At 45.3% G+C, this 27,361-nt stretch overlaps 2 protein-coding genes and 1 long non-coding RNA gene across 6 annotated transcripts in view; 2 read left to right on the forward strand and 1 right to left on the reverse strand.

Annotated features, from left to right (window-relative positions):
- Nucleotides 1-14,996, forward strand: part of ACVRL1 (activin A receptor like type 1) — a 45,768-nt gene extending 30,772 nt beyond the window's left edge. The window contains 3 exon segments of the mRNA XM_053298121.1: nt 6,835-6,965; nt 12,641-12,772; nt 12,774-14,996. Coding sequence (XP_053154096.1) covers nt 6,835-6,965; nt 12,641-12,772; nt 12,774-12,815 — 305 coding nt within the window. The 3' untranslated portion in view covers nt 12,816-14,996.
- Nucleotides 1-24,676, reverse strand: part of LOC128345736 (uncharacterized) — a 30,527-nt gene extending 5,851 nt beyond the window's left edge. The window contains exons 1-2 of one of the 3 annotated variants that reach the window (XR_008316612.1): nt 24,451-24,676; nt 3,885-4,060 (exon numbers count right to left, since the gene is read on the reverse strand). This is a non-coding gene — a long non-coding RNA (uncharacterized LOC128345736). Of the gene's footprint in view, nt 1-3,884; nt 4,061-7,285; nt 7,499-9,726; nt 9,874-24,450 lie in introns of those variants that run through there. The other 2 variants (XR_008316613.1, XR_008316614.1) reach the window with 2 other exon arrangements.
- The window catches only part of ACVR1B (activin A receptor type 1B), a 56,870-nt gene continuing 53,512 nt past the window's right edge, over nt 24,004-27,361 (forward strand). The window contains exon 1 of one of the 2 annotated variants that reach the window (XM_053298119.1): nt 24,004-24,367. In XM_053298119.1, coding sequence (XP_053154094.1) covers nt 24,262-24,367 — 106 coding nt within the window. In that variant the 5' untranslated portion in view covers nt 24,004-24,261. Of the gene's footprint in view, nt 24,368-24,851; nt 24,907-27,361 lie in introns of those variants that run through there. The other variant, XM_053298120.1, reaches the window with a different exon arrangement.

Raw genomic sequence — 27,361 nt, forward strand, 5'->3', positions numbered from 1 at the left:
CCTCCCCGATTTGCCAGCTTCACTTGGGGGTTGTTTTGCCCCTCACCTCTCTCTTGTTCTCTCTCCTCACCACCCCACCGCAACTCCCACCAGCGAGCCCTCAAGGAAATTCTCTTCTTCCCCTGCCACTCCACCACAACTCCCCAGCTTTGCAATCTTCCTCCCTGATTTGCCTCACATGTGGGGGTTGGAGAGGTGGTGGGCAGCAGTCCCCAGAAGACTGGTGGTGTGGGGGGTGGGGAGAAGGTGAGGAAAAGCAATCAGTCACCTGCCACCTTCTCTTGCTCTCTCTCCTAGGAGGAAGTGGTGTTAAATCCCACGGTGGCTTCAAAACGTCAGGATTTTCAAAATCCTTCAAAAGCTGTGGGATTTTACAGCACTTCATCCCACAGTCTGGAAAGTGCCTAGTACTGTATACATCTGCCAAATAGGTTGCAGAGGTGAGGACAAGCTGGGCTCAAAGAAACCATAGTAGGTGCTGATTTGTATGTGGATTTATGTGTATTCATGCACACACACAAAGAAAAAGATGCCAATCAAGTCTCTTTGCTGGTCAAAACCAAAAGACCAGGTTTGCACTTGAAAATTCCTACAGAGGACAGGGATTGTCACTGGGAAGATGTCTGGGTTTGTTTTGCAGCCCTGGTTTGTTTTTCTGCAAGTCTGTGCCTGATAACCATCAGATATCAGCTTCAGGGCCTGTTTGGAGTCCTGCCATTGATCTCACTAACCTGCCATTGAATGCCTGTCTTCTGGACCCTTCTCAGATACCAACTGAGAACGATGACAGCCATGTCTCATTTTTTCTCTTCCTGTGAGTGTATCTTATATTGCAGCTGGAAAGGAGCCTTATGTTTTTCTATTCCTCACCCCTATCTGACCTCTGGCTACAAAGGTCAGATACAATGGGACTCTTCAAAGAAAACCATCATCATTAATTAAAAAGCAGCAGAAACCTCCCAAACAAAGCACAGATTGGCCAGGCTAATCCTATATCTCCTTCAGATTAAATACTGCCAGTTAACAAGCCTATTATATTCTCAGTTCATGGCCTCTAATTGGATGCCTGTTAAGTGCCTAAAAGCTGCAGCCGCTGCTACTACCCTGCTTGACCCACAATTATGGCCCAATGTGAAATCCTATGCAATATAAACAGATAAACACCCCCGCTTGCTTGGAGATGGCCTTTGGAAGTTGATTGGCCCCTTATGGTTACAGCAAGGCTCAGAGGGGCATTTCCTTGGGCAGCAGTACAACAAAATACATTTAAAAGCATGTTGTGCCATCCCCAAATGAGTAAACATCTTCAGAACTGAAGACATATGGAGGCACTGAGATTATCTAAAAGAGCAGCTGCTAGAGGTTCTAGTTGAACAGAAATTTTAGTCGCTAGGTGGCACCAGAAGCCCAGGGTGTTGGGAATAATGTGCAGGAAAGCTGGCTTCTTGCAACAGCTTCCAAATAACTTGCTGGGATTGGGGGGAGAAGGAGATTGCACTCTGTACAGCCCCATGGGACCATCGGTCTGGGAGAAACTCCTGGTGAGGCTTTCTGTGACCAAAACCTCCCTAACAGGAGCTCATTCAGGTGTTGCCTTTTATTGCCCAGTGAGAGGAGATCCCATTTCCACCCTCTGCTTAAAGCTGGTTGAGGTGCAAGCACCTGTTTCCTCTTTATGCCTGCCAGAAAATATTTGCATCTGTTGTTCCAGCTTCGCTGTGAGTGTCCTCTTCTGGACACAAAATTAAAAACTATCTCACACTTTTGCTATGCTATACCTGATGTGACAAAGACTGAGATGGTAGACAGAAGCAGTAGAATACAGGATGTGCCACTTCAGGCTGTAAATGGAGGGGCGGGGACATATTTTTGAATGCTTCCATTTATAAAAACCTCCCTGCAAGTTGAGCATTCAAACATTTATTTCACACACACACACACACACACACACACACACACACACAGTAGGCTGGAGTGGGACAGTCCAGAATGCCACCATCGCAGTCTGCCACATAACCATTGTGCTTGATGAATTGCACATAAATTATGTGTGACCTTATGGAATGCAAGGGAATTTTCCTGCCCTCTTTGCCCCACATTAGCCTCCTTTGTTCCCCAGAAAGTATCTCCTGGGGGTCAGAGGAACTATCCAGAAGGGGATGGGGTGTGAGCCTGCAAGGAGCTGCAGGGGGAGAAAGGAATTTGCCAAAATCAGGCACAGAGAGGATCCTTGCAAGAGTAAAGCTCATGCATGAAAAGAAAGTTGCTAGTAACCTTTGCATATGCAACAGTGAGAAATATGACATGCAATTTCAATGCAACTTCCAAGTTTCTAACATATTATATTTCTACTAACACCTCTAAACCAAATTATACTTCATATTTAGACATCTTAAAAGTCACTAAGTGGAGTGTAGAGACTTTTCCATAATAGTTTTGCAATACTTTCTACCATAATTTTAGCATGTGTCCCTGATGCTGCCTTTTTAATTAATGCTAGTTTTCCAGGTGCAACAGATCATGTTCAGTATTGTTTCTGGTGCACAACTCATATCAGCTGTTACTAGCTGGAGTTCTCCGTGCAGTTTTCCACCCCCAGAGTAGAGGATCAGGAATACTCCCATTGGGAGCTTTCCAAATGATGTGCAGCAAATGTACCCACAGCAGGTGATGGCATGCAACATTTTTCTAATGGAGGGGAAAATACAACATTGAATTTATTGCTTGCACTATATTTTTCTTCATATAAAGATCATCTTGCAACATATTTCAGGATGTATGGTTTTGGCTTTCCCTTATACAAAGATACTAGGATTTTGCAACCAATGCCTATCAGCTCTAACACTTTCTCATGATTACAGAAAGATGCCTGAGTGGCCCAACATTTCAGATTTGTGGAGCTCTTGAAATGCTGCTGCTTTATTGTCACAGTAACAAGCTGCTAGGAATGTCAAGCCAGTTCAAGTGTGTGCAAAGATGATAATCTTGCATCCATCTTCAAGTATGAATTCTTTCTTGGCTTTAACATCACAAATTTCATTTGTGCCTAACAGATTGCATCAAAATGTTTGTTTGTGTGGGATACAGGAATGAGATTATGGTATCAGTGCCATCAGCAGCCACTCTGATGTGTCTATATATTGCCATGTTTAAAGCAGTTTTCCCAATGAGAAAACACATCAGCTGTAGCATGAACTGCTTATGACCTTTGCCCAGTAAGTAGCTGCCCAAATTGGCAGTTGGAAGAGATGCTTTGCTGATAAGAACCAGAGAATTACCTGAAACGTTCCTGTCACACAAGACTGTTTTGTATATCAGTGATGAACCATATCTTTTGCATTGGAAGATCCATATCTATCACTGTAATTGTTCTGTAATGCTTTTGCAACATGCATTTCCTCTACCCTTAAGACAATTACACTTGTGTTTGATTCTGTCCATGACAGTCTATGAAGTAATGCACAGCTATCAAAACCACAGCGAGTTTCTTCATGTCCATTAGAACTCATGTTGGCTGTGGTGACATCCAGAGTGCTTCCTAGAGAGGAAGCACACTTTCCCCAGAGGATCAAATAGTGATAGTGGCAATGTGCACAGCTCATGATTTTATCACATGATTTATGTGCTTGATGAGAAACACCTGAGTGGGCCATAAGGTGTGTCTCAATATGATGGGCTACACCATTTTAAAGTACCAGTACCCTTCTTCTAGCACTCTCATCACTACTGATTGTATCTTGTTAGTTGTATTCTCTGCAGATCTCCTCAGCTTCATCTGCATTCACCTTGTGCTAGCTATCGGTTATTCAACTGAATATATTCTATAAACTAGGAAAGGATTATGAAATGCCACCAAAACAGCACAGTATCTTGCACATATCTACCTCTTGATATCCTAACCTTCAGAGGAGTCTCACACATCAGTTCTGAGCAAGGAAGTCATTGAGGTTTCAGATGATGATTGCTGATAGTAAAATTGATCTCACTGCAGGCTGGGTGCCTTAAAATCCATAAGATCCATGGCAGCTTCATTCTCTGGACAGATAAATGACCTGATGACCTGTAAGACATAACAAGCAGGATCTTCATACTTATTCTGAATGGGGTCTCCTTTCTCCTATATATTTGATGGTACTGTGCATCTACTGCAGGTGATATGAGAAAGTAACCATACTTGAATATTTGCTGCCCACAAATCACATTGTGTCTCACATTTTAAAAACCGTCTCGCAACACTGTAAAGGACCAACAGGAACAACCACTGATTCCATCCTCTTCTACACTAACAAGGACTGCAAAGAAGACAATTCTTACTGAGGGTGACTGTTGGCAAATCAAAACATAAAACTAGGCTGCTGCTAGAATCTTGTGACTTACCACGACGCCTCTATATATTTGAATAGAGTTTGTGCAGAGCCAAAGGCTGTGCTATGTGGCCTCTCAAAAGAGGAATAGTTAAATCATAGGTGTAATTTGTTCTCTTGAAGTTAGCTTGTATGGTTGATGACATGTCTGTCTTTGACCGCCAGTATGACACAGATCATATCCTTGCAAAGACTTTTCCAAACACAGGGAACCATTTGAAGTACTTCATTTTGAAGCATATGCTTTAAAAAGCATTTCAGCATTTCCTGAAAGAAACCACCATATTAAAATATATCTATGTGCCTAATTCTCAAAGAGAAATATCAACTGTGCATAACAAACCTTTGCACTGTTGTATGTACATCTGTTCTGTTGACAGATGAAATGTCCACTGAAGAACAAAAACTGTTTATGTGGAATATTCTGCCTCTTTCCCACATTCTTAAGCTGCTCTACTAGACTGTGATGATGGAAGGGTGCATGTGGGAAAAGGGCATGTGGATTTCTTATATCTTGCTCTCTGTGGGTATCTCTGCACTTCCTGCAGGATTCATGTCAGTGAAGGTTGGGCCACCAAGTGGCAGTAGAAGAGGGCAGATGTGTTCACAAGTTTTGCACTACTACCCTCTGAAGTGAATGGCAACCACTCACTTATACGTTGGAAAGTAAAAGAGTGAACTCAGAGATGCCACTGGGATGGGGGCAAAACCCGCTCCATATTCCTGGTGATCTCGTCTGTGGTAATGGGCAGAATTTACCCTTCTCTCAACTGCATTCCAGACTGCGGCCCATTTAAGTCAATTTCTCCATAGAACTCGAAGAGCCATTGGAAATTCAGCCTGTTAACCTGTCTCTGCTTCTGCATATCCCTGCCCTGAATACTAACTAGAGTGTGACAGAACATTTGCGCTTGCGATGGATGGATGGATGGATGGAGCACATATTTGCAGTGGATGAATTAGACCAAAATGGCTCGCAGCGGCTTGCCTACTTATGGGTGCCAAAAGATATGAGAGGATAACACCTCTCCTGCAGTCGCTGCACTGGTTGCCCATCTGCTTCTGAATTCAATTCAGAGTCCTGGTTCTTACCTTCCAAGCCTTGCGGGGCTTGATGCCTGTTTGCCAAAGGCCACTGGGCCTGGGGATTATGGGAGTTGAAGTCCAAGAACATCTGGGGGCCCAACGCTGAGGATCCCTGATTATAGAATCGCCTCTCCCATCCAGTTACATCCTGTCCTGTTAGATCATTTCAGATGGCCCTTTTGCCGGTCCCTGATTTTCAAGAGGTTCGGAGTTCTAGGACCCGCGAAAGGGCTTGTTCGGTTGCCGCCCCACTTCTTTGGAATTCTCTTCCCCTTCAGATTCGTCTAGCCCCTTCTTTACCGGTCTTTAAATCCTTACTGAAGACCTTTCTTTTCTGCCGAGCATTTGCCCTGTAGTTTACTTTATTTCCTTTCCATTTTCTATTTTAGTTTGCAATTTTTAATGTGATTTTTGATTGTAATTTTTAATGTTACCTTATTTACATGTCACTGTACACCGCCTGGAGTCTTTGGAGTGGGCAGTATATTAAATGCTTCTAATAAATAAATAAATAATAAAAACTGGGCAAGCTTTCAGGATCTACTTTGCATTTTATTAGAACCCCAAGGTCCACCAACCAGAACCAGGTGCAAAATAGTATCCCGGGGTAGACATATTTTATTTACTTTTATTATTTATTATTTAACTTATATACCGCCCAAACTTTCGTCTCTGGGCGGTTAACAATGCTTAACATATGCTTAGGGCGGCTTCCATGAGATGCCAAAGTGGAACTTCCAGTGTCAAGTGTGGAGTTCAGTGGCAAACTTGTGTTCCAGAACATTGGTCATGTTGTGCAAAGCTGCCAACATCAACATGTTCTATCCTACTTTCAGTTCCAGAACTGAAATCTATAACCAAGTTCAAATCTTGGTTACAGATGTCAAATTTCGGACCTCAAGTAGGGTGGAACATGCCAACATCAGCAAGTTCGCATGACACAACCAGTGTCAATATATTGCTCCCCTCCCCAACAGAAGTTGGGTTCACCGCCAAACTCTCAGAACTGGAGGTTTGACTTTTGGCATGTCGTTTGGACCCGCCTTTAGAATTAAAGATCCAGGTGCCTCTGAGCACTTGCTCAGCCCAGGAATGTCTTTTCCACCCTGGAGCCTTGCTCACAATCCTTTCACAAAAAAATATACTTCTGATTCTCCCCCACACACACCCCGGCTTTCTTAGTTTTGGCAGTCTAAATTTGGGCAGGAGGGAAGCTTTTTCATGCTGCTATTTTTAAACAATGAGGAGTCGGAAACCTGGAGACCTATGTCCAGTACATCCCAATGGACCTTCTTCCCACCCCTGAGTTAGACAGTCTGGTGCACAACAGTCTGGGTGATCTGCCTTGGCTTCTCTCTCCTCACACCATCTTTTTGTCTTGCAGGGATTGTGGAAGATTACAAGCCTCCTTTCTTTGACATGGTGCCAATCGACCCCAGCTTTGAAGATATGAAAAAAGTGGTTTGTGTTGACCAACAGACGCCCACCATCCCAAATCGGCTCTACTCTGACCCAGTGAGTGATACAGTGACAGAAAGAACAGCAGGTGGTGGGAGGGAGGGATGTTGCCAGCAGGGAACCCAACCAGCCAGGACTGCTATCCAGACAGCACTGTCCAGCAAGTTTTTCACACCAGAGCAGGATATGAATTAAGCTCCCAGTCAAATTCATGTAATCAACCTGAGGGGAAACTGAGTGGCACCTTCTGTGCCCAGAGAAAAAGAACATTCATAACAGCAGCTAGGATTGCCAGGTTGCAACATGAAGATTTGCAGCATAGCTTTGAAATTACCAGTTAACCAGGAGGCACGGAAGTCATACTCAGTTTCTCCCACCTGCTCCTTCCCTGGTCTCTTTGTCTGCTCTCCGCTCTGCTCCCCACGTCTCCCGTAGCCTGCAGGACTCCAGGAGTGCCGCATAGCAGGCTGGAAACAGGTGGATGAAAAGGCTGGAGAAGAAAGAGGCAAGACAAGCGGCAGCTGCTGCTTCTCCCACTTATATCATAATTTTAAGTGGGCAGAATAAATCTCTGGGTTGAAACTCAGCAGACCAGCTGTAGCACCTAGCTTTTGTAATGAAATAGGACTAAAGGTAGACTTGTTCAAATCTTAAAAGCCAGAGGAAGGATTGCAGAGGAAGGATTGCAGGAGAGGACCAGTTGCAGGAGAGTAACAGCAGGAGGGAGGGCATGCTCTCAACTCCTTCCTGTGGCTTCCAGCGGCATCAGGTTGGCCACTGTGTGAAACAGGATGCTGGACTAGATGTGCCTTGAGCCCGATCCAGCAGGGCTGTATAAATAAAATCAGTAAAATAATCTAAAGTAAAATTTATCTAAAGTAAAATTCAGATAAACCCGGGAACCGACAGTAGTTTCTGAGCTCCCTGATTCCTACTCTTGAATATGTCTGCACAGATCTGAGGTCTCACGTCCTCAGCATGCTAGCTAACTGAGCATTATTTTTCATCGTTGTTTACTATTAATATGTAATACCACTTTCGAACAAAAGTTCCCAAAGCAGTTTACACAGACGGGGTGGGGGTGGAGGAGAGATGGATCCCTGTCCCCAAAGGGCTCACAATCTAAAAATAAATATAAGATAGACACCAGGAACAGCCACGGGAGGGATGCTGTGCTGGGGATGGATAGAGCCAGATGCTCTTCTCCTGATCAATAAAGAAAATCACCACTTTTAAAAGGTGCTTCTTTGCTCAGTTAGCAGGGGATATTCATAATGAAATAATAATAACAAAGGATTACACTGCCACTTTGTTTGGAAGAATAATACAATCTAATTAACTTAAAACAGACTAAACTTATTTGTTCACAATAAATTCTAATAATGTTAACGTATATAAATATTTATACACACTTTTGAGTCTATGTAGCATGTTCATAAATCAAGAAGAAAAAGTAATCCAAATAAGGTATCCAGCACATATGAAGAAAATAAATCCAGAATGAGTTGCAAAAGTTTGTTTCCACAGTCACCACCATCCAAGGCACTGTAATCCATAGAGGAAGAAGGAACTATATATTTTATTCCAAATCTTGGCCCAAGCTGATAACAGTGTTTATTGCCCAGAGGTGTAACTAGGGAAAATAGCGCCTAGGGCAAGCACTGAAATTGCGCCCCTGTCCAAACAGGAATGATGGGACTTGTAGTCAACAATATCTGGAAATCCTTGTTAAAAGGAACACTGTACCATCTAGACGTGGTTGTTGATCAAAACCTGAAAACATGACCCATCTCTGTAAAAGACTTAGAACAACAGTCAGGAGTTATCAGAGGATTCCAAGTGTCATTTTCTCTGTCTCATCTCATTCTTTAAAAAACATGACTTTGTCCTAGAGGATCACCTGCCCAAATAGCCACTAGCAAAATAGGGGAAGAAGAAGGTGGTGGGGTGTGTGTGTGTGTCTATAAACCCATGTGTAGTGACCGTCAGGGGCACAGCAAGGTTGGAATGGGCCAAGTTGAGATTTTAAAATGGGCCCCCAGCCCCTCAAAGTCCAGGGCCTCCACACATCCCAGGCCCCCAAGGATTTAAGTCTGATATTCCAAAATAAGTATGCTGCCTGGAAATACATTTCACTGAATACACACATGCACACTTCACAGTATATAGTGATATATACATTGAGTACTATATATTTGTGCTACTTTTAATGCCTAGAACACACTAGCAACGCTAATTATTAAAATGGCCCCCTCGCTGCAGATTAGCAAAGGAGACTTTCAACCATGCAGGGTGAGCCTATGTTTGTTTTCTCAGAATTCTGAACAAATTCAGTAAAGTTTGATTCCAGGAGGTTTTTCACACCAGGCTTTTAAAGCCCTTTAACACACATCTCCTCTGGAAAAGAGGTGCTGCATTCACATGTTGGCTAGATTTATCCTGAAGTCCCTGCAAGTTATTGGAGAGCAGTTCACACACAAGAAAAATAAAATAAAAGCACAACACATGCTTCACAGTTCTCACTCAGACCTTCTGGGTTGCAAAACAACTTGAACATAAGTGCATTTATGAATGAATGAATGAACATAAATAAAATATACTTGTTCCAGAAGTTTTTATAATTTTCTGACATGAAACAAGCCACTTATAGGCCTTTTTAGATAGTTTTTGTTTTTAAAGCCAGCACATTTTTCAGTCTGTTTTAAATTAAATATTCAGAGACTTCTCAGTCTCGCCCCACCCCCCATAGCAAAGCCCCATCTATGGCAAGCAGATCCCTATATAGGGGGGTAACCACAAAAAGGAATTCACAGCCTACCTTGCAAAAGCTGTGCTGGATGGTCGGGTCTGCTGCAGGGAGCTCTGCCAGCCTCCTTCCTGGCTTGCTGGGGCCTGCCGAGTTCAGGCTTCAGGGAGGCCTACTGGGAGGCCTCTCTGGAAGCCCCGCCTACCCGCCGATCAGCTGAGAGGCGGGGAGAGAAGAGCTGCTCTGCAGTTTGCAGGCAGCTCTGATCCTAGGCCTCGCTGCGGATCCTAGGCCGGAGCTGGAGGCAAGTGGCTGAGGGGCCCTGGGGCTGGGCAGGTGGGCAATGGGGTGGGGGTGGCAGGAACTGGTGTGGTGCCCCCACCTCAGTGGCGCCTAGGGCACGTGCCCTGCCTGCCCCCCCCCCAGTTCCATCTATGTTATTGCCAAATGTTATTGTGGGATTCCAGCTGCTGTATGTAGGTCACATGCAAGCAGCTAAAATATCCAGCTTTATTTATCTATTTTAAAGATTTTGATCAAACAGTCTTCAAGATGACTTAAAAAAAAAAACAGGAACACAGCACCAGATGGAATGCAGTTCCCTGTTAATCTCTCAGTAGTAGGGTAGCTAAGAGAGACTCTGGGTCAAACAGTGTGTTAAGGCCTCTCCCCTACTCCTAATATGGTGGCTGCTGGCCTTACAGCTCCTTTGGTGAGCCCAGGAAGTGTTGCATCAAGCGGATGTAACTAGGGCTGTTCTCACAATGATTGCTAGGTAGGAGAAGCCTCCAACCCTAGTTCAGGAGGGGTGTTTACTCCCAGTGGGCCATCATGAGAATTCTACAAGCAAGGTAGGAGAAGAGGAGTATGTTCATTTGTGAGCTACAGAGAGAGGCGGGCAGCAGCGGTAAGCTCAGAACTTGTATCCATCTCCAGAGTGAGGGTGGAAGGAAAGCAATCCCCAGAGCGCCCGCCTGCGTACCCAGCTCACAGGCAAGCATTTTCCTTTTCTCCTACCTTGCTTGTAGAATTCTCACGATGGCCAGTCGGGAGCACACAAGGCTTCCGAATTAGGAGCGGAGGCTTCTCCTACCCTCCTCCTCCTCCTCCTCCTCCTCACCATCAGAACAGCCCTCATGTCTCTAGGCTTAGGGCTTCTCCACCCACAGCCCTTTTCAGACCATTTCTGAGTGGGAATTAGGATCACAGGTGCTGCCTCTGTCCCCAGTCTATGGACATTCAAGGAAGGCCAGAACAAACCCTTTACATGCATACAAGTAAGGCTCTCTTCATGCTAACAGGAACCTGTAGGAAGCAGAGTTTTTGAACGCATGGAGACAGCCCTAAGTACATACTGATGTACGTGCACAGGATGTTCCAAAATGTGAAGGAATGTGCATAGATCGGGAGTAGGGCCTACCACCCAGTCTCCCCTCTTTGTGCATTCAGTCATCTGGGGTTGAACATGTGGAAAACCTCCAAGTAGCTTTCCCCTGAAAATTACTGGATATGTAGAGATGACCCAAGACAAACTCCAAAGATATTGGAACTAACTCTCTTTGTGCTCATTCAAAAACAACCACACGCGTGTGTGCACGTAAAACACACGTGTAAAACACACGTAAAGCACGTAAAACACACGTGCGCACACACATCTGGGCCCCCATTTTCCAGTCTGTAAATGAAAGCCTTTTGCTATAGTAGGTTGGTGGGCACTCTCTCGAATTTGTGAGGCAAAGAAAATAATCTTGACAAGACAAGCAATATCCCTTGCAGTGAGGAATGGTTCCCAGCCCAGAAGCAAACATTTATATGTTTGTCTCATTAATTTATATGCTGTTTAAGAATGTCACTTCCAAGGCAACAAACAAGTCAATAAAACAATCTAAAGCAATATAACAAGAAGTCTAGTAAAACAGCAGAATAATAGAAACATGAAAAATACAGCAGGAGAGTAAAACCTAAAAGAACCACAGTTTACAAGACTTAGAAAAATAGAAGCCTTAACTTTTCTCCAGAAAGATAAAAGTATAGGTACCAGGAAAGCCTCTCTCAAGAGGGCATTCTGGGGAGGGGGGTGCACCACCACAAAGCCCCTCCCAGTTGCCATATTTCTAATTTATTTCTTATTTCTTTGCCATAGGATGTGGTGATGGCCACCAGCTTGGTTGGCTTTAAAAGGGGCTTAGACAAATTCATGGAGGACAGGTCTATCAATGGCTACTAGTCTGGTGGCTGTGGGCCATCTCCAGCCTCAGAGGTACGATACCTCTCAATACCAGTTGCAGCAGGAGAGAGGGCATGCACATACCTCTTACCTGTGGGCTCCCCAGAGGCACCTGGTGGGCCACTGTGTGAAACAGGATGCTGGACTAGATAGGCCTTGGGCCTGATCCAACAGGGCTATTTTTATGTTCTTCTTAATCTCTGAGACAGGACACATATGGGAGAACCTCCAAAAATTTTCTCTGTTATGGGCAGGTTCATGTGGGGCAAGGTGCTAAGCCATCTGGGGTTTTAAAGGTAAGCACCTGCACTTTGAATTGTTTTCAAAAATTGAACATTATTCAAGCTTAGCTTTGGGTGTCATTTATCAGCATTGGATCCCCTATTGGAAGTTCAGAGTTTATGAAGAAACCCTCTATGCAGTGGGCACAGTTGATGAGATCTCTGCCTGGAGCTTCCACCAAATTTTGTCTAAAGTGGTTTTTTAAAAGGAAAATCTGGAGATTCCTGCAGAAGTGAAAATTCTGAAAAATTCTGAGGGAAGAAACAAGATGTTTGATTAGACTTGTCAATGCCTGGGGGTGGCGGGAGGGGAGGGAGTCCACACTGCCCTCATCAACACAACACATTTGCAAGACTCTAGTTACATAGAATGATACCAGCTGAAAGTCTAGAATAGCAGAAAGTTGCCGTTGCTTCTACATTGCAGTAATTTTTCCTCTCTTTCTCCCTCCCTCCCTCTCCCGACCCCCTTCCTCAGACTTTGTCTGCCCTGGCTAAGATCATGAAGGAATGTTGGTTCCAGAGCCCCTCAGCCAGACTTACAGCTTTGAGGATTAAAAAGACACTGAAAAAGCTCAGCAATTCGTTCGACAAACCCAAACAACACTCCTAACTGCAGGGACACACTCTGGGACCAGAGATCAAATTTCTGACTCATTGGCTCAGCAAAAAGTTCAAGGTCACCCCTTCAACTTCCAGGGCTGGACCTGGCCTCTGTCAATGGCTGCATCAAACCTTGTTTGAAATCTGGCCAAGAGGATTTGGGCTAGAGCCCCTGTGGCTGGGATTGATTCTTTGCAGGGGGGAAATTCACAGAACAGATGACCGCCATGCATTTTGCTTCAGGCATCCTTCATTCATTTTCTCTAACAAAAATGGGTAAAGAAAACCCGCCCACCTCTTCACGAACATACATTAATATAAATACCCCCTGGATCTGTAACCTGACGCCAGCCCGTCTCGTCTCGCCACCAACGCCTGAGCACAGCACTCTGCCCAAAGGGGGTGCTGCCTTGGAAACACCAATTAAGGATCATTCATAAGCCAGCTTTTAGATTGTGCCTATAGGATCTGAGAGAGTGAGAGAGGGGTGGGGGGAGAGGGAGAGATATGCAGAGGCATGTACTTGCAAGGCCGGGATCAGATTTTAGTGCACATATATGCAAGCGTCATGTGCCAGAGGTGTTTGGGATTGGTATGTGTATATTACAGCTGTTTGCACATGGAAGAATGTCTAGACAGACAGAAGCATGCAAATGAGGGGGAAATCTCTCTTTAAGTCTGTGGTTTTCTGTGTGCAAGGAATTTCTGTGCTTTCAAGACCACGTGGAGGGATATGCATATTTTCACTTAAACATGATCTCCCCTCTCACTTCTGCAAAATCTTACAAAATCGGCCTGGGGGTTTGATGGATTTGATGTGGACAATAACTTGATTGCACTGCACAGTGTGTATGAGCAGATGAGCTATGCTAAGTTGTTACAGCCTGGAAGAATGCCCCCTCCTTTGCTAGAGCTGGCATTAGGATCCCAGAGACTCCCCTATTATAGCTGCTACAGAAGCCAAGACAGGTCAGATAAGCAAGGGTGCTCCTACTTCCTGCCTGGCCTGCAGGAGACATCCTAATGCACCGTATGTCTCTGCTTTGTGCTTGTATGTACACATACAGGTGAATACTGGGATAGCTGCTGGCATTTGTTTAAAATTCTTTCAGACTGTTCCAATGCCATCCATCCAAAGATGAACAGGATTAAATTGAGATGTCCAACTTCTGTGAACTTCAGGGCTTCTCTGTTTGCCAGATGGTGGAGAAAAGTGGCCAGAGGTAATACCTACATGTACTAGACCTAAGCAACACACAGGCCCTGTGCAGACACAATGTTTTACCATGGCTTAACAATGACTAAATATCACATCCGAATGCCTAAGTGATGGTTAAGGATTGGCCGCAAACCAAGATGTTAAACCATGAGCTGCAGAGATATGTGGATTTTAGCCAGGGCCATCCCTAGGAGGACGTGGGGCTGGGGGCGAGTGGCACGCCCCTTCAGTAGCGCTCCTTCTTTGCTGCCACTGCCAGCACTCGCAGCACTAAATTCAATCACCTCCCTTATTCTAGCAATGAGAGCAGCAACCGAACTTCCCAGCACTGCACAAACTGTGGGAGAGGCACTCCCCACTCATTTAGTATCCAGCTCCCATGGCACTGGAAAGTTCAGCTGCCTCTCTCCTCGCTTAAACAAGGAAAGAGGAAAACTTCCCAGCACCGTGTGACCTGCATATCCACTGAAAGGCGTGTGTGCACTCTTGATGCCTAATCAGGGTGCATTTAGTATCATCTCACCTCTCATTTAGTATCGAGTTTGTGTGGAACTGGGAAGTTTGGTCCCCACTCTTATCGCTAGAACAAGGGAGGCGACTGAACTCATGAATGCTGCACATGTTAGATATTGAGAGGGCGAGAGAGAATGTGTGGTGTGTTTGGGTCCGGCCACAGGGCCTGGCTAAGCTCAGGGCTCAGGACGGCCACCCCACCCAAAGGACGGGCCTGGTTTTAACCCTTTTGTATCTGTGGATAATGAGGTCGGGTGTCAATTAGACACTCGCGGATGTGCAGAGCTGCAAATAGCGAGGTCCACCTGTACTGACCTTTCCTGCATTAGCTTACTCAGAAGTATTTATACCTGCACATAGTATACCTACGACAGGGCAACTGAGAAAACCTGAGTGAATGACACATGCTCTCGTTTCACAAAGAAGACTCAAAGTTGCTTAGACATTTGTTTTGCACAGAAGTGATGTGGTATTTATTAAAGTTGCACCCAAAAAGGCATGACCTGTTTTGCAGAATTTGTTATTTTGCATGAGCAATATTACATTTGTACAAAGGTTTCAAGAACAAAAGATAATGTGCAGGGAAATGTCTGCTTGGGGTCTTTGATAGTTGACATTACAGAGTTTTCTTTGGGAAGAAAAAACACAACTGGAGCTAATAAAATGTTCTGTAATAGTAAGTGGGAGATGCACAAAGGAAAGAAAAACGACCAGCATGTTTTAAAACTTATCAAATATTATAGAAAACTGAAGTGTGGGGTGGGGGTGGCGGAAGCTGCCACTCAACATGCAGGTAGGCCACTTAAATGCCACTTTCCTGTAAGTAATATCTGCCTCCTGACTACCAATTAGGGCAACTTTACAAAAGCTTATTCCCTTTTCCATTCAGAAAATGAGTAATGAAGAGGGTTGTTATAGATTTATAAAAATCTATATAAAATTGTAGGCTAGTACATATTGCAGAATTATTTGCTGAGGGATAAGAACATGCCCAGGGCTAGCACAAGAATTGGGTGGGAGGGTGGGTGGGTGGACATGCAGGCCCATCATCCAAGTGGGCAGGCGTGTGGTCCCTGGTGCCCTCCCACCCACTCACTTGCTGTCCTCGCCACTCTGCTGCCTTCTCCCACTGCTCCTGCCGCTGCCAGCTGCTTCTGGGCAGGTGGCCTGCCACAGTGTGTTATAATCACGTTGCCACATGACACAGCAAAGTGATTATAATGCACCATGCCAGGCTGGCTGCCCAAGAGTGGCTGGCAGAAGCGGAGGTGGTGGGGAAAGCAAGTGGGCAGACGACAGGAATGGGGAGTACCCACTTGGATGAGAGGTGTGTGTGCATGCCTGTGGGGGCAGCCCCCTCCCCGTTGGCTCACCGTGTAGCATGTAACCCAGGCCGTCGGCGCCCCTCTCTGCTTGGCACCCTAGGCGACTGCCTAGTTTGCCGAGTGGACAGGCGGGCCTTGTACGTGCCCAAAGCAAGCCTACAGCTAAGCTAGAATATGATCCCAGGATAACTTCTATACAGTAGCAGCTTGCTTTAACAAAGAGAAGGTGGGGCAAGCAAGGCAGTATTTAACCAGCCTGTAGGAAGTGTGGTGGCTCTCATTGGGGCCAGGGCTGGGAGGTATGTGAGAGAGAGGCACAACTGAACTGAGGCTGTTGGAAATGAGAGGAAGTATCTCTCTCCCCCCCCCCCACCCCACCCCTCTGCTTGTTAGGGCAAGCCACTGCTGCCTCAATCAATGCTGCTTGGAATTTAACCACACTTGGGCACTTGGGCAGCTGGGATTTGCCAGCAGATTTTATGGCACCCTGATTTTAAACACATCTGCAGTATTTGAAAAAAGCCTGGGCTGCACATGAGGTGGTAGAGTGGAAAGAACTTCAGCCTGCATGGGTATGGGTTACATTTTGGAATGTGTCCCAACTGCCTGCATTTACAAAACTAACATCAGGGAGAAAGGCTCTGGTCCAGCTCTTTCCCTGCTGTGCTCGTTTCTCCTTGTAGCTTTTTGGTTTCTTGTTTTGTTTTGGAATATGGGGGCATGAAAAAGTGTCTGAAGTTGTACAGTTCGTTTCTACCTCATTCTGCTGTATATGCAGAACAGGTCTAGGTGTCACTGACTTCCAGGAAATGATGACCTGCTTCACACATTACATTTTTAGACAGATATTTAGACAGACCTACAAGTGTAAAGTGTGAAATGTGATAAAACAAGCGTTTGCAAATATGTGTATCCTAAGAGGACATGCAGCGAAGAGATTTGCTACTGTGTGATGTGTGAAATGGCTTTAACTCCTATGTTGTTATGTTTCGAATCTGCAGTTGCATGCTCTGATCTAGCAGTCCCTTATAGGTCTAAGAGCTTCAGCAGCTCCACATATACAAAGAAGTGCACGGCTGATCTGTTTTTTTCGTAGAAATGAATGTGAGAGATCTTATGCATAGACCTTTTGTGTGTGCATTAGGGCACATGTGGAGCTCAAGCCTGGGGAGTTGGTCTCTCAAATGCTAAATGAAAATTTCAGCTGCTGAATGTGACCAGATACTTGGGATGAGGATAGGAATAGAAGCAGACCAACTCTTTTGCACAGAAGTTCCTATTTTGTTCTCCTGTTCATTCTGCCTGAACGAAGGAACTCCCAAGCAAAAGGGTTGAAGGAAAGCCCTCTGCTGCTGTCACCAGCTCAGGAGGGCAAGAACTCAAAAGCTGCCTGGTTGTATAGCCAGCGGTGTACAATCAGTAATACAAGCAGTTGGCTATCAGAGGATATGCGTGTGTCCAAAATATTATGGCTGGCTCCATGTTTTATTTTTATTAGCCTAGGACACTCCAAGTTCCATGTGGCTCTGGCTGGATGTTTTATCGGCTGTGGGTGAACAAATATTTGCACATTAAGGACCCCGTATCTTGTTTCAGCTCCAAAAGAGGATGTTGGGCCAAGCCACAAAGATAGCACACTGACAAGCTTGGCAAACTTGGATGGGACTTCAAAGTGCCAGTACACCTCCAAACCTTCATTCTAGTCAACTTCCTACCAAAGCTTTGCCCCAGAACGACCCCATCAACACAGAAGCTATGCCTCATATTTCTTGTAGTCAGTAGCTTGCAGACACACATCAATCACATATGCGTCTAATAACTTTTGTGTACCCAAAGCAATTCTGATTAGGAATGAGTAAATATCAATTGTTCCACATGCCGAAAGGAGCCTTTTCATGCATATTGTAGATAGAGGGACAAGTCTCCGGCTAAGCATGGAATGGACACTTCAAAAAGTGGCCTATACATTTTAATAGAAATAAATAACATGACTACGATTATTACACTTATTACTACTACTATTTATATATCACTTTTCAGTGAAAATGCTCTCTAATAATAATAATTTTAATAGAAGAAGAAGAAGAAGAAGAAGAAGAAGAAGAAGAAGAAGAAGAAGAAGAAGAAGAAGAAGAAGAAGAAGAATTGCCTGTCATAATTATTAAAGAATTAGATTTAAAAGAAACACAAAGGCAGACACCAGCAATAATCACTGGAGGGATGCTGTGCTGGGGTTGAAGAGGGGCAATTGCTTTCCCCCTGCTTAACATAAGACACTTTGAAAGGTGCTTCTCTGCAGGGGACACAGCCTCCATAGCCTCTGATATTGACTGCAATCGGAAATGCACTAAACTACAGAATGAAATTATTAGATCAAATAGAAGGGCGGCTCATAGTAAGGAGCTGCAGCTGCGAAGTGAAAAACCTGTTTTGTTTGCAGGAAATTCCAGGCTTGATCCCGGCATCTCCAGGTAGGGCTGATCTTTAAATGTGCAGCTCACATTTAACATAGATATGGTACCCTTGTTGCACCTGTCACACATATCAGAATCTCAGAGCTTTCCTCGGTAAATGTATGCCTTGGATTGCACGTGTGCACTCGTATTGCATTCAAGTTTTCTTATACAACATTAGGATTAAAATAATGTATAGGCCACCCGTTGCTCTCAATCGGATGTTTAAGCAGTCAAAATTGCCTTAATTGCTTTAGGCCAAAGTGAAGCAGCTCTGAAATTTCAAGAGTCTGATGAGCCAATGGCAAAGGTACAGGCTGAGAGGTTGGTATTTGTCACCTTTAAGGTGAGGTACCAAAGCCACCTAATGGCACAGCGGGAAATGACTTGCCTAGCAAGCATGAGGTTGCTGTTTCGAATCCCTACTGGTATGTTTTCCAGAAACACCTATATTGGAAAGCAGTGATATAAGAAGGTGCTGAAAGGCATCATATCATACTGAGCGGGAGATGGCAATGTTAAACCCCTCCTGAATTCTACCAAAGAAAAACCACAGGGCTCTGTGGTCGCCAGGACCACCGACTCGATGGCACACTTTACCGACCATCAAGAAATCTTTCACTCTGTTGAAAATGTGCTACTTATTGGTGCTACTGGGGGGGGGGGGATGTAAGAGGCAGCATGCAAGTTTCTCCCAACCACCTCCTTTGCAGTTCATCTTTGAAGTTTGAACTATCTCCTTTTCCCCAACATCTGTAGTACTACAGCTAGAAGCAATACTCTCAAGCCAGTATGAAGGGGACTGGCAGGGGAGGAGGTCACTCTGGGCCCTGTCCTTATTTATTTGTTGCATTTTATACTGCCTTTCTCCCTTGACCAAGGCACCCAAAGCATCATTATTTACAATAATACAAATAAACAAATTACATAAGATGTGCAAAGTATTGTTACTGGGGGATCTCATGCACAGCAACAGAGACTCTTCAAGTTCTGGCGGAGCTGGGTCAATACTGATTCATTATAAGAGGGGTCTCACAAACTATGCTCACCCTGGGCTCTGCAAAAGCTAGGGAGAGTTTAGCATTCTAAAAGTGCCAAATCACAGACAGAGCTGTAACCACTTACCTGCTTTTACTCTCTTCTCCTTGTGCATACAGCCAAAAACATGTATTCTGCATGTTTGTGTACTGTAAAAGTGAGGAATTTGCTAACTGGCCCAGATTCCATCATCCTGCAAATCTCTGTTTTCATTTTTAAAAAGAAGCAGCAGCCAGTCTTCAGCCCTTATGGGGGCACCAATAAGGCTGGAAACATGTAATTAGCACCTCATGAAATCTCAGGTTTGGGCTAAGCAGGGCTGACCATCATCAAAAAACATGACTTTCATATCTGGCACAGCCCTCATCCTACAATATGGCTAGGAGAAGCAGAATGAATTCTGCAGAACTAGAAAGTGTCATTAATTTGCGTAGTGCACTCAGGGCACAGGACATCGCTTTTCTGATGCAGTTCCTCCCCCCCTCCCCTTCAACTGTAGTAGATACACTACCATGTATATAGCTATGGATTCAGCAAGTCACATCTGCAGTCATGGGAAATTACTGTAATGTCCAATGTTTAAAGTAGACTAATTCACCCTGCATTACTCCGGCCCTTATCCATCAGTCCACTTAATTTAGTACATGGGAGTTTCCTGATAGCAGCAGCAAGTAGGGCCAAAAAAGAAGAAGAGGGAACTTAGCCCAAAGATGTTGATAACATGACTCTTTCTATGATCTGATAAAATTCCAGATGGTTCTATGACACTTCTTGGAATATGTGGTTTCCCCTCTCCACTCCCAATTCCAGTAATGTTGCAAAACATTATAAAGTACACACAAGCAGACTGACCTATCCAATAACCACTAGCCTTTCAAACTCTATGCCATGAGCCAAATAAGAGATGCTGCCTGCCATGATTTGTGTTGTTGGCAATTTCCAGGCCTCCTCAGTGGAAAAAATTGCCAAGAACTTCATTTTTCACTTTAGAGAACAGATATGATTGCAAAACAATGGGGAACATGTGAAATCACTTTTCTGATTTAAGTCAGTATTGCCTACCCCTAGTAGCTGCTCTCCAGGGTTTCAAGAAGGTCTTTCCCACTCTACCTGGAGATGGCCAAGATTGGACTTGGGACCTTCTGCATGGAAAGTATATGTCCTACCACTAAGCTATGGAGCTTGTCCCCTTTAAAAGGAAGACAGATGGGGCTGCAGCAGTTACATGTGCCTGACTGACTGGCAGCAGCTCATCCGCATTTCAGACAGAGAAAGTTCTTTCCCATCCTACCTGGAGAGCCAGGGATTGAACCTGGAATTTTCTGCATGCAAATAAAAATGTACTTTGCCATGGACCCTTCCTGGTGAGTCCAAATCAGCAGATTAAATGGAGCAGAAATGCTGAAATCATAATATTTTGAAAACTGCTTTTGAAAGCAAATTTTATTTTATATTGAAACTACACTCTCCTTTCCCCATAAACCCAGACCTCCTAGGTTGCAATCATGGGCATCTGGGGGATGGGGCAAGGGGGGGGAGTTGCCCCCTTCCCTAATTGAGCCAATATTGGCTGTTGTGTTCTGATGTCCATTTACATACTTTGTCTGTCTATATTTTACCCCCACTGGGAAAATGTCCTGAGGGCGCTCATGGTTGCACTATCCAAAGATCAAGCAAAAGCACACAAAGGGTTTTAGGATATATGTGTACAGGCTGTAAACATTTGATCCCAGGGTCCATGGCTAGGAAAACAGTGCCTGGCATTAATAGCTCTCCAATCTCTTTCTACCTGTGCTGCATGCACAGCTGTCCTCCCTGGCTCCTGCTGCGTAGCCGTCCCTGCTTTTCTTATTTGCTTTCATGCGCTAGTAATAAATAAGATGAAACATGGTTCATCTGGTATCACTGTCTTCATTCCAAAGCAACATTTGTTGGGAGGGTTCACAGAGAACTCTGGCCTCCCCTGACAACTGTGCAGTCCATGTTCCTTTAGGGAGGTCCACTTCACACTTTGTGATCAAGCCTGTCTCCTCATTAACACTGTTCTTCAACTATGTGCTGATGCAGCAGGGTTTTGTGTTGGTTTTTTTGTTTTATATGGAGGAATGTTTTCATAATGACAGCAGAGGGACAAAGAACAAATTACTTTGAAGTATCAAAAACTTTGTCCCAACACTTTCCCTCCTTTCTTCTCATGGGGCATTTCTCTTTCCCAGCCATCCCTTATTTGCACTCTCTCTAAACCCCTAGGTCCCTGCAGCTGGACACCCTCACTGTCTTTGGAGGTCTGGTGTAACTTTGTCCAAGTGCGCACACACAAGGAGACTAGAAATTCCACAAGTGAATCATGAGCTGAGCCTCCAGAAAGAATTTAAGACAGGATTTTATTTAAGTCTGAAATGCAACCATTCCACCAGCGCACCGACTCCCCAAGGGACCAGCAGCACAAGGCATATACACCATGGTTGAAAGGAGAAAACCGAGTTCTGCCTTTGCTGCAACCAGATGCATTTTAATTGGAATCCCATAATATTTTCTGATGCATCCCGGGAGAGCCACTAACATGGTCTGGGAAGGGCCCTTCAGGCTAACAGTACCCTGCTCTCCTACATTTAGCATGACTGTTGGTTTGCATGCTGAAGTCTGAAAATAGTTCTTCAGACTTCAGAGGTATTGGGTCTGCACTTTGTATGGAGCCAGCAGCAGCACATATAGTTCAAGCATAACAAAGACACTGGCTTTTTATCCATGCATGTGTATAGCATTCACTGAACACTCACCCTTTGTATATAGACGACTTCTGTGTGATGTGAAATGTGATCTTCTTTAAGTTAGCACAATGTAACGGTATAACATCATATCTGCAACAATACTGAGCTATTACCAGTGCAGACAATGCAGCGAAGATGTGTGTTACAAGTGTGTGCCTCAGATAAGTGTGTTTTAGGTGTAGTAAACCACCTACTAGTACAGAAGACATGCCCTTATTGCACCATACCCCGCTTGCACATGGCACAAATACTGCACACAGAAGCAAAGACTTCTTCTTCCTCCCTGACTCGCCCCAAAGTGCAAGCACATGGCAAAGCAGTTAGCACTGGCCAATTAGTCAGCTATATTCTGTAATAACCATATATGAACTGCACATACAGTGGCATGAAGACGTGTTTCCTAAACAGAAAGGCCTGGGTTCACACACATGTGTGACACACATGTACAGCTTTTGATCTTTCCATATTTGGTTATTTTACAGAGACAGGTCTGGCTTCACCTTCATGGTCATCACTCCTTGACATCAAGTGGCTACTTGCATGTGTGAATGAACCATTTAGATGTGACTCACAGATTGATGTTCTTCACTGCAAGGCCTGGGAGCCAATGATCCCAGGTGTGGCTCCCTGTTTCTTAGGCCTACATAAAGCTTTGACCAAAGCGAAATATTCCACACACACCCAGCACTGCATGGAGGTGACTGCTCCCATTGGGCAGCGTTGTACTTTGCTCAGAGCCAGTGCGACTTCTTTACTTAATTGGACTGAATCCCTCTGAGCCGCAGTGCCATCTTGGAAGGTGCACCAGGAATGCTGGCAAGTAGAGCTCTATGGTGAAAGTATGCAAAGCACTACACTTCCCAGATGTCACCAGGCTTAAAAGGTTCTTTTAAAGGTCCCACCCAGTGCTGAAAAAGCACAACACATTACAAGAGCGCAGAGGTTAACCGAATGAGATATGGCTCTCACATGGAACGTTTTGTCAATGTCACCCCCACTTGAAAAATAGTGAAGATTAGATTACCTTACATAACTTAGGTGAGGAGAGCTGGTCTTGTGGTAGCAAGCATGACTTGTCCCCATAGCTAATCAGGGTCTGCCCTGGTTGCATATGAATGGGAGACTTGATGTGTGAGCACTGCAAGATATTCCCCTCAGGGGATGAATCCGCTCTGGGAGGAACAGAAGGTTTCAGGTTCCCTCCTTGACTTCTCCAAGAGGGCTGAGAGAGATTCCTGCCTGCAACCTTGGAGAAGCGGCTTCCAGTCTGTGAAGACAATACTGAGCAAGATAGACCAATGGTCTGACTCAGTATATGGCAGTTTCCTATGTTTCCTAACTTTGAACAGTGCCTTTCAACTGAGTCCTTTCACACATTCAGCTGCTAGTTGTCAAGGGTGTGTTACCTGTAATGAAATCAAGTGTTCGTTTGAGCTCCTGGTGACTGCCATTGAATGTATGAACTGACTTCACTGAAAAGTATTGTCTCTTGAGAGAATATGCAAGTTCTATCTATGGCGTTATATCTGCAGCAATGGTCAATTCACACATGCACCGCAGTCAACATGCACACATGTGAGCCAGGCCAAAGATACTGGATCTCGTTTATTATCTGCCCGCCACCCACGATGTGCAAATCAGTGCTTCACTGCCAGCGAATTTCTCAACGTTTGCTGAACAAAAACTCGCTCACGCACACACATTTTATAAAATGCTCGTTTTACACATTTGCACGCTTCTCCCTGTCCCTGCCGACACCGAGGACCACAACACTGCAAATCGCCCCCAGAGCGACTGCGTACATGCAAACTGGCAAACTGTGGGCACCGACAAGCTAATGCTCGCAAACAACCACGAGCCCGCCTTTCCGCCGTCTCAGGCGCGTGCACGGCGGCCCACTACGCTTTCCCCTTTGTCTGCGGGCACTGGTTTACTGTCGGCTAACTCGCCGCCTCCCTCCCTCTCCTTTAAGGCTCGGCGCCACCTCCCCTTTAAGCCCGGCGGGCTCTTCCAGTATAGCTCTCGCTCTGATTTGTGTCTGATTTGTCTCGCGCTGCTGCCGTCGTTGCCGTCTCAGCCGAGCCCGGCGCGAGCTGGGGCGAAAACGAGGCTGTCGCCACCGCCCGCCTGCCCGCCTCTGCAGCTGCTGTTACTACGACCGCCGCGAGGCCGTTGCTATGGCGGGGGGTTCGGCTCGCGCCTCTCCCCGTCCCCTTCCCGCGCCGCTCGGGCTGGCGCTGGTGGTGCTGGGGCTGGGGCTCGGGGGCCACCGGGGGGCCCAAGGTGAGTGGATGAGGGAGAGGTGGTGGAGGGGGTTGGGTGGGGAGGGAAGAAGGAAGGAAGGAAGGAAGGAAGCGGAGCCTTACCCAACATGGCGGCGGCTGCTTCAGCCTGGGATGGAGTTGGTAACATTGGGGCGCCTTCCCTGTGTGGGAGATCTGACTGGGAGGAGAGCCGTTGCCTCTCGGCAGGGCGTGTGTGTCTGTGTGAGGAGAGGGCGGCTGCCTGGGAGACCTCTTAATCGGACTGAATGCGAAAGCGCTGATCCCCTGTCGCGCTCTCTTTCTCTCGCTTCTTGATCCTCCTCTCTGCCCCCCCCCCCGGCACCGCCTTGGCATTTCCCTCAGTGGAGGTTCTGCCTTTGGGGTCCGACCCCCGCCCCTCCCGCGCACACACCCCGCGCACGGCCTCCTCCGTCTGCCCCAGCAGCCCTCGGGGGCCGGGGCTCGTTCCCGAAGAGCTGCCGCAGGTGGGAGGGTTAGGAGAGGTGTGCAGGGGGTGGTGCGTGTTTCCTTGCTTGCGAGGTGCATGAATTGAAAAAGGTATGGTGCGGGAGTGGGGAAGAGAGTCTGACAATGCTCTGTATTTTAAAATTAATGTGAAATTAATTCGGAGCAGTGGTGGCTGGCATAGCAACCTGGGGCTAATTCATTGAGGGAGACAGTGGAGTGCTAGAAGACCGCCTCCCTTATTTTCTGGGAAAGATACAGGGATTCTTCTCTTTAGTGAATTTATACAGCCTTTTGTGGAGGTGTTGGAGGCTGCATGGGCCTATTGCCCTATTAGATCTAAATCAAATAAAATTCTATAAATTACTGCAGATCAGATTTTGTGACTGATGAGCAGCGCGTGGCCCTTTCTTGCCTCAGGCGCAGACACAAGGAGGGGCCCAGAGGCAGAAAGTGCTGGCCTCCCTCTCCCCAGAGACCTCCCTACTGCTCACTGCCACCACCTTTCTCCACAACCTCACTGGCCCAAGCTGTTGGTTTTTCCTTTCTCACCTCGCTGAGACACACCTCTTCTTTTCTGACCCCACACTCCACCCCCTTTATGTCCCTTCTGCCATTGCCTGGTTTACTGACATCGTCTAAGAGTATTTACATGCTACTGCTGCTGCCTTGATAGTTTGGCCTGATTGCTGAGCACTCACCCACAGATGGTGGAGTGGCATATTGTCCTCTGCCTCAGTCAGCAAAATGTTTTGGACTGCCCCTAGATCAACACAGTATGTTTTAGTTGATAAGAAAACATTAAGATTGTCAGTCATCTCTACAAATATGTAAACTCCAAATGAATCATAACACTTAAAAGGAGGCACAATATTGGACTGTGTTTTGGTCTCATTAACCAGCTGCAATCCATGAATAGAACTTCATCAAATAGCCTGGTTCTGATGGACCTTATGCTTCATTTTACCACAAAACTCTGCAATCAATCCTGATGATTGCAGATTCTTCTTTGCTGCCTCAACAAAAACATAATCAAATGAGGACCCACTCAAAAACCAGTTCCTTATCTGCAGATCTGTTTGTTAATGCATTTTAAATGAAAGTTTGGGATACTGCCCTGAAAACATCTTTTGTATTGACAAAGCTTTTTCTCAGACCAGGCTAGCATTGTTACCACTCAACAAGACATGTATGTTTAGATAGATGCTACTTGTGTCCAGTGGTCTCTCTAATTTTTTTCATCTCTGTGTGGAATGAATTTTGTTCTGGGTGGCAGTATCAAGGCCGTGTGTGCACACGTGCATTCAGAATATGGCCTTCCTGATTAAACCTGAGTGGGATCTAAAATTAACTGAGTGGACATCCAAAAACTTGTGAGCGCATGCACACCTTAGAGGGAACAGTGCTTGTGTCTGTCAACCCAAAGGTTCAAATTATGGCTGGTTAGAATTTGACTGAAAGACCCACATTTTGACAAGTTTAAATCTGGCTTGAATGCATTCTCAGTTTTTGATTTTTGTTATATAATTAACTGATTGTCTAAATGTTTGATCGTGTGTCCAGATCAGCAATAAGCCTGTGATTGTTGAACCATTTCTTCTTCATTACTCTATAGATTTTTCTGGTGAACTGTGCTTGTATAAAACTACTTGAACTATTGGTTTATTGCATGGTAGAATCAAGGCTGACTTTTTGCTGTTTCCCATAGCCATGAGCTTTGCAAAAAGCCTGATATGTGTAAAAAGAATTCTATAATCTAGCTATGTATAAGGGATCTAGAGTAAATAACCAGCTTCAGCCTCACTCTGTCTACTTCTTGTGGGAGAGGAGCTTGAGGACTGATTCCCATTAGAAGAACAACATCACAAGGGGCATTCTGAGATGCCTTTGCTGTGAAGCCAATGAGGTATATTATTTGAGACTTGGCTCCTTGAAGAGAAGAGAATGAGGACTGGATAGATCCAGATAGTGGATAATCTAATTCCTCCAGGATTCAGATATCCTTATTTTATGTAGATTACAGAAACTTGAAGACCACTCTGCAATGGTTCTGAGAAACTAAAATAGATTGGCACAGGATAGGGATGTGCACGAATCGTGGTTTGAGCACAGTTCAGTATTGCAGCTCAGGAGCTTTAAGAAAGTGGAGAGCAAGTCCTTAACTGCTCTCGGCTGCCCCATACAGCTTCCTGGTGGGGTGGCGTGCATCCCCAAAAGCCCCGCACAGCATCGGCACACATATGGTGTCTGCGCATGTGTAGGTGCCATTTGTGTAATCAGCAACACCATGCTAACCATGGAAATGGCGCATGTGCAGATGCCATGTGCGTGCTGGTGCCGTGTGGGGCTTTTGGGGATGCAGGCCACTGTGCTCGAACCACAGGTTGGACTGTGTGTGGTCTGTGCACATCCCTAGCATAGGATTAAGTAATGATTGGTACAGATGAATCCATAATGTTTCTTTTCCTATAGAGTTTATTGTTGATGAGATATTCCTGGTAGGGTTTTAGTATTTTGTAAGGACAGGAAAGATTTTGTCAGTTAGAAA

This window comes from Hemicordylus capensis, chromosome 2 (genome assembly GCF_027244095.1).
Source record: "Hemicordylus capensis ecotype Gifberg chromosome 2, rHemCap1.1.pri, whole genome shotgun sequence".
NCBI lineage: Eukaryota > Metazoa > Chordata > Lepidosauria > Squamata > Cordylidae > Hemicordylus > Hemicordylus capensis.